At 35.9% G+C, this 7,781-nt stretch overlaps 1 protein-coding gene and 1 long non-coding RNA gene across 3 annotated transcripts in view; both read right to left on the bottom strand.

The window, feature by feature from the left end:
- Nucleotides 1-1,331: 1,331 nt before the first annotated feature.
- On the bottom strand, nt 1,332-2,548 carry LOC110675514. 2 transcript variants are annotated; one of them, XR_002499564.1, is made up of 3 exons: nt 1,908-2,548; nt 1,702-1,847; nt 1,332-1,638 (listed from the first exon to the last, which is right to left on the bottom strand). It is a non-coding gene; the product is annotated as an uncharacterized LOC110675514 (long non-coding RNA). The 2 variants fall into 2 exon arrangements; XR_002499563.1 differs by having other exon boundaries at nt 1,702-2,548.
- Nucleotides 2,549-4,835: 2,287 nt separating this feature from the next.
- The window catches only part of LOC5570500 (mitochondrial enolase superfamily member 1), a 46,438-nt gene continuing 43,492 nt past the window's right edge, over nt 4,836-7,781 (bottom strand). The window contains exons 5-9 of the mRNA XM_001659126.2: nt 6,005-6,155; nt 5,775-5,932; nt 5,571-5,713; nt 5,337-5,500; nt 4,836-5,277 (exon numbers count right to left, since the gene is read on the bottom strand). Of these exons, the coding sequence (XP_001659176.1) occupies nt 4,982-5,277; nt 5,337-5,500; nt 5,571-5,713; nt 5,775-5,932; nt 6,005-6,155 (912 nt within the window). The 3' untranslated portion in view covers nt 4,836-4,981. The remainder of the gene's footprint in view (nt 5,278-5,336; nt 5,501-5,570; nt 5,714-5,774; nt 5,933-6,004; nt 6,156-7,781) is intronic.

Raw genomic sequence — 7,781 nt, 5'->3', positions numbered from 1 at the left:
CAACGGGCAGATGTGACAAACCCCGGAAAAGATCTTTGAGACCCTTGGAGAATCATCCATATCAGCAACTATGAGTGCGTCGTTATTTTTGCAACTTAGTGTTTATTTATTAATACATATGTGAAAATTATTCTGAATAAAATATTTAATATTGTGCTTTTATTTATATGTGTTGTTAGTTTGTTTTCTGATATGATAAATAATATAATATATTATATTGTTCCCTACAAAGTATATAAAAAAGGGGTAAATTTACCCATTTTTTTGTTTTAGGGATTCCTCAAATAGGTAAATTTTACTCCTTGTTTTGAAGTACAAGCGGCTTACCCGGATAAAAACGTATCATTCAGTGAATGGAATAAACCATTAATGTACAATATATCGTATTGGATACAATACAGCGTATTGTAATTGAATGTCGAAGCAATATTATTCTTGTTTGGATATACAATTCAAAAACAATATAATATATTGTAACAGAACATCGTATTGTTTTTAATTGGTTTTATACCTTACAATTTTGGTCAAATTCCTATTTTCGCGTAAAACAACTGTTGCTTTTTTCTATGTAGCTTTGCTGAAAGAAATAAACAAAGCAAGTTCAGAAAGCAAGAAATGTTGGGTGAAAAATATTCAAAAAGTTAAAATAAGTAGTTTTTTAGAAGTCACTTGACATTAGCTGTAACGACGAATGCAACCATGATACAGTTCGTTGAATTGTTTTTGTATTGTACAACAATACACGAATTGCTAATCAAGACAATACGTGAACATTACCCGCATAATTGTGAACCATACGAGCACCATTCCTTTAACTATCCGCAACCACTTGCGACAATATCTAAACAGTTTCAAATAACATCCAAATTAACAATAAATCAACCTTACCACAAACTATTTTGACAGTTTCGGGAATGGTTATTGGAAAAATAAAAATATGGGGAATAGGCGGTTAAGTTATGTAACCATAAAAAAACGTCGATTTTCGCGAACAAAATTTTTGGTTTACTGTTTGCAAAACGATAGACATACTATACATTTTTCGGCCAACCCACTATAGGGCAAACTGTTTTCAAACAGTAAAACTATAAATTTGAAGTGAAAACGATGAATGTTTATGTAATAATTGATTTATTGTGCCATATAGTATTTAAACCTAACATCGTATTGTTTCTTTATGCTTTTACCGTTAAAGAATAATTGATCAATAAATTTAATACGAAACAATGAAAGAAGAAAATAAGTGTAGACAAAATTCTGTTGGAATTGAATTTATACTACACTTATTTCTTGTTTCATTGTGACTTATTCAATTTAAGAAATAATTTTCATTGAAGACAAAATATTTTGAATGTTTATTAAAGCTTAAGGTTGCCTTATTCGATATTTAAAATAAAAAAATAGAATCGTGGCACAATTTTGCCTTGAACAATGCTTTTGAAGCTCGTGCTCCGTTGAGGTGGTGCGATTAATCATCGGTGATCCAGTCACTTTCATTTCATAGTCTGATTAAAGTCCATGAATGCAGCAATTACGTAGCTGAATAAACCTCACAGAGATGGCTTTCTTTCAGCGCTTGCTTCTTGGATCCAGGCTGTTGTTCAGGATGGCCTACGCTTGATGCTGGTGAATCAGACTCTGGAACGTGAAGGAATCGTTATACGTAATTGAAATCGGTGACATAGCTAGTTTGAAACTCACTTTTGGTTTGATGTCCACGTATAGGTGATCCGGACAATGGGTTCTCCTTGCAGCTGGTTCATTCATTGCCAAGAGTAACCAGCAGCGGTGAGTTCGGCTGTTTTTGCAGCTGCCACCAAGCCGATGATCATCTTCACATACGAAATCTGTCGAAATAAAAGCTTGGTTTAGTAATGCGTTACGGATTGATATTTATTATTACTCACCATAATAGCGCTGCTGTTCCACCGCGGCCGAATTTCATTTAAAACTAGCATCAGTACATAGATTTGCGTTTGATTTCTGTTGCAGTGATTTTTTTTTCTTTTTTCGCTCTGAATGTTTTGATGGGTTTGACCGACAAACTTGCATGCACGCTAAAAAACATACTAATGACTTTGACACTGTTTCAAACTTCGATAAAAAAATTAATAAATAAATATTAATTTTAGTCTAATCCGTGTTCTAACCGTATGATAGTAAAACATTTTTATACTCATAATTAAAAGACAAAGTACGTTCCATTATCACTTTTCCAATATCCAATTCGATTTCGTGAAAAACGAAAAACGAAACTTTTGATCATATTTTTCCTATTTTTCAATTTGAGTGAGTTAAATTTTTAAAGCGTGTGTCTTTAATATTGCTAAAACAAAAACCGGTGAATGTAACAGTTTGCCAAACTGTTGGTTTTAAGTTATATATAGTGAAGTGCAAATTTGAGCACAAACTATTTCACAGACGTTAATCTTATAGTGCCACTACTTCTAATGAGTCAGCACACCGATACATTTCAACCACATCTAGACAATATTAAATATTGTCACCGTTTGGCAAAAATGACTCAAATGGCAATTTATTGTGTTAAGTTTCAGGTTCCATATTGTTCAACATATAAACAACTGTTTGTGGAACATTAACAGTATCAGTTAGCAGAAACTTACTGTTCAGACCGTAATGCAAAATGTATTTTTCTATGCGGGTATATCGTATTGTATTTTCAAAATGTTTGTATGAGTAAATATGTATATTTGTATTGTTACGATACTTAACCACCCATACATTATATTGCAAAAATCTCATATACCATACAGTGAACTGTTCAAAACAATATATTGTACTGTAATTGTATTGTCATTTTACATATACTGTATTGTATTTCCAATATATTGAATGGTACTGTTGTAATACGTTATATTGTTTTTGTATTGTATTTTTTATTCGGGTACCCATTAGAGAGTACAAGCCATTTACTCTTTTTATGAGTTAAACTAGTTTCTCTCAAAGAGGGTACTTTTTTACCCTTTAAAGGGTACTTTGATCTTACAGTGTAAGCCCGATTCGCTGCTGACAAGTAATTTCTCGGCCTATCTTCCCCAGGCAATGATGCATTGGAAACTTCTGCAAGGAATCACTCGAATCACTCAAGAATGCGCCTTTTTCTGATCGCAGTACGCAGTTGAAAAGAAATGTCAGTTCAAATGGGAGTCGCTGTAGAAAATTTCTGCAAGGAATCGACGAGAAATTTCTTTAGCGATTCCTTCTCAGTAGCAAACCAGGCTAAAGTCCTAAAATTTTATGCTAATCGACTAAGTTTAAGTACACTCAGAAATTAAAATAGTCACAGAAGTACTAAAGTTTATGCATTAATGACTATTTTCTATCCGCCTCTCTTTTATTCTATTGTGATTTTTTACACTAACTGTTATTTCGACTGGGTTGAAGCTTAGCAATGCTTTAACCCAGGTGAATTGACAAATAGGAATAAAATTCCCTGCAGGATGAAAGAGAAGCAGATAGAAAATAGTCATAATTTACTAAAATTTAGTCATTCTGTGACTACCCGTGTTTCTGAGTGTAGATATCGCAATATCAATTTTATATTATTTATTGGGGATGGAACACAAATTATGTCACGCTAAATTTCAACTTTTTCGAATCCCCCCACCCCCCTTTGTCCAACTTTTTGTTTCAGTCCTCCGAAAATGTTGTAAGGCTTTTCACGCTTGGCTCGACCCCGTCCCCCCTTGGAGCGTGACGTAATTTGTGCATGACCCCATTGACATCAAAATTCAGAAGTGAAATAATGCGAATTTTATATGTCGTAATAATGTAACTTCATTTGTAAATTATTGTTGTTAATCTAACCACTATTTTTATCCTATACCAACTATAAAGGCTCATTCATAAATTTCATAAAGCTGAAAGGAATAAGTGTCGTCGAAATATTACAGCTCAAAAGTTATTGATACACACGGAGAAAAAAGAATTGTCCAGTCAATCATATTTGCTGGTAGATCAATCATATTTGACATTGGATTTTAGTCAACCATACATTAAAATTGATTCAACAATATCTATGGTTGGTTTAACTATTTGGTATGATTGGTTCAACTACACAAAATAATTGAATCAACCATAGATATGATTGACTCAATATTAATATACAATCATGACAATCGTATTATTGTTGATGTTGTGTTGTCAAAACCGGCACGAATCTTCTTTATCGACATTGCAAAAATGTGACAAAATGTAAATAAAAATTGGAGCAGGAATTCAAACCACTATCTTGAGAGTGAGAGCGCGTTAACTTATTATCTATTCCAACATCACTTGTTGGTAAACAGCGGTTTTTAGCGGTACAGCTCATAACGTTTCAAGGTAGAAATGTGCGGAAAGCTAATTCAACAATAATATAATTGAAATAATCATGTGATGGAAGACAGAAACAAACGCAAAAGCGATTGGGCAAACCATACTGTCAGTTTAGAAGCACCGATAATATGCTTGTAACAACTGTATCCTGGCATGTTAAAGCAACTATCGGAAAAGTTATGTCAATCATGCAAGAATTTTCTGCGTGCATAGAATTTTAATGCAAAATGGGATTATTCACAAATTTCATAACGCTGAAGGGGGTGGGTGGGTGTCCTTACGATGTTACGCCTCATACAAAATTTATAGAATATTCATACAAAATGCGTTACGAAGGAATGAGTGTGAAAAATTGCCATTTTCAGCGTTATGAAATAAATGAATGAACCCAATGCGTTGCATTGGAAAAAGTCGATGTCAAAACAGGCGATATTTGGTGTTATGAAATTTGTGAGTGAATCTTGAGGATTAATTCACAAATTTCATAACGCTGAAAATAATCTACACGCTTCCCCTTTCCTAATGTATTTTCCGAGAATATTCTTCATCTAAATGACACTCTTCCACCCCCTTCAGCGTTATGAAATTTTCGAATGATAACCAAATGAATGTATAAAAAAAAAACACAAATATTTGAAATATCTCATTCATTTTTGAAAATTTCTTCAGCAAACATTCTCTGCCACTCGGATCCACCTGGATACTCAAACATTGAAACAGCCTCCGGCTTCAGCTCGGTGGAGTACCCGGGAGCAGTCGGAGCTGCATAGCATGCATTTTCATTGATGACCGCAGGATGTAGAAATTGCTCATGTTGCTGATCGACGAACTCCACCATACGCTCCTGTTTGCTGCATGACACAGACGTGTAGTCCCACATCTGAAGATGCTGTACCATCTCACATAAACCAACGCCACCTGCGTGGGGGCAAACTTTCACTGTTGAAAGAAATGGAAGCTAAAGGTGCAAAATCATTATGTGGTTATAAGAAGCATACCGCCAAACTTTTTAGCCATTAGATAAACTGACAAAATTTCGTTAACGCCACCAATCCGAGCGGAATCAATCTGGCAGAACTCCAATGCATTTGCTTGTAAAAACTGTTTGAACAAAACCCGATTACAACACATTTCTCCTGTAGCTACTCCAATATTGTATTTTCTATAAAAAAAAAAAAAAATAAATTGAAGCATTTTTCCAAAGCCACAAAATGACGCATTATTTTCATTACTTCAAAGCTTCCGCTATTTTCTTGTGTCCCAAAACATCATCTGGGGAAGTGGGCTCCTCTATCCACAACAGTTGGAAATCCTTTAGCTTTTCCATCCATTCGATAGCAGTGTTCACGTCCCATATTTGGTTGGCATCGACCATCTGCATCGTTGGTAGATATTTTGAAAGAGTGCTTTACTACAAAGTACGCAACCATACTTACCAACTTATTATCCCAACCAATCTCCTCTCTCACCAACTTGCACCGTTTGATGTCGTTTTCCAGGTCTTGACCAACCTTGATTTTGAACGCTGTGAATCCTGCCCGGAGATATTTCTTGCACAATGATCGAATCAGATCATCACTGTAACCCAGCCAACCTGTGTGATATCGAAATACAATATTGAATGAAAACTTTTGGATAGAATAATGGTTTGTACAACAGAACATACCAACTTGAGTTGTATAAGCAGGATAGCCATTTTCGATCAGATCTTCGGTCTTGGTTTTGCGTAACGTTTTATTTTTCCGTAATATGTCTATCACTTCCTCCGGTGTAATAGCATCAGTTATGTATCGAAAATCAATTGTGGATACTAGTTCCTGTTAAAAAAATATAATGAAGTGAATAAAATAATAACGGTGGAAGTATATTGGCACTTCCATTGTTATTAGTTTTATCTATTGATTGTTTCAAGTGTTGGGCATCGGAAAAAAACGTGACAGAGCACGGAAAAAAGTAATGAGAGATTGACATAACTTTTTGATAGTTTGATTAACTTTCGTCTTCTTTCTGACATTAAGTCCTAAATAACTAGGAAATACCCTGCAGCTTAAAGGGCCTTCCTTAGCCGAGTGGTTAGAGTCCGCGGCTACAAAGCAAAGCCATGCTGAAGGTGTCTGGGTTCGAATCCCGGTCGGTCCAGGATCTTTTCGTAATGGAAATTTCCTTGATTTCCCTGGGCATAGAGTATAATCGTACCTGCCACACGATATTTATTTATTCGTTCTTCAAGGACGCAAATGTTTCAAATTTGCTAAATCTGAAACATTTGGTGATTTTTATTATCACTGCGACGGCATATCGACATTTTCAGATAATCGCATTACGTGGATTTATCTTGCATAGTACAATATACTCTTTTGATTTTACAAAGACCCTCAGTGGCGAGAACGCCACCGGAATACTTTGCGCGGTGACTAAACAATTAGCCATCTGCCATTGATGGGCAGAAGTCCTAAGTTGTAGCATTGTGAATTCCCCAATCTGGTACGATCAGCCTGATAAAGCCGACCACTTCCCTGGGGGATGCGTTCCAAATTTCAGCCGGCTCTAAAAAGGGCTTGACAAATATTTTGGACCTTCGTTGTATATGTGCACAGCAGGAGCAGAGACGGTGTTGAGAGATTTCGCACGTTTCACTATAGAAACGGCAATTTGGGTTGTGGATGGCTCCAATCTTTTGTAAGTGGTATCTGCTGGGGCAGTGTCCAGTTGTTAGACCGGTGTAGGTGTTGAGACCAATGAGTTTTTGTGTTTGTTTCGAATAATAAAATACAATAATAATGATCCAACTTCCAACTTTTTCGCAAAACTTCACATCAATTTGTCCATTTAATCCAATTGCAAAGTATATGTAATGTTTAGCTTTTCGGTACCGTGCACCCCCGCTAATTTGAACGGTACCTCATGCAAACCATCGGGGTTCATTTTTAATTTGAACATCTAGTCACCCTGGAAACGTGTTTCTGGTTACTTCTTTCGCTGTTTTGTTTTGATTCTGCGTTGCGTTCCTCAGCGTTCCATCTCACTTCACTGTGTTTCATGAGCTAAATGACGTTTGAACCATTTTTAATCTGAACCCCTTATGAAAATTCGCCACAAGGAATCGGTTTGAAATTCATAAATTTGCCTTATGAAACCGAAATTTGAAAACAAAAATAGTTTTCGCGGCAACCTGGAATCGAACCAAGGACCTTGCGATCGATAGCCTCGTGCGTACATCCCGCGCCTATCGACGCCTTGGTGTGGAGTGATGCTAAAACGATACATAAAGCGTTCGTATTGCGATAATCGTTCCATCTTTCATAAGGACATTTTGCCTTTCGATATGGACCTATGCACGGGTTCATTATTTGACGTTTTAGCGGTGCCGTGTTATTTATGTGACCATAGCAACGAGTGAATTCGGGACCGCTTAAACGTCAAATTAGTGAACTCGTGCATGG

Source organism: Aedes aegypti, chromosome 2 (genome assembly GCF_002204515.2).
Source record: "Aedes aegypti strain LVP_AGWG chromosome 2, AaegL5.0 Primary Assembly, whole genome shotgun sequence".
Classification (NCBI taxonomy): Eukaryota; Metazoa; Arthropoda; class Insecta; order Diptera; family Culicidae; genus Aedes; species Aedes aegypti.
Note: the sequence above shows the minus strand (reverse complement) of the source record. Positions and strands in the feature narration are given on the sequence as shown.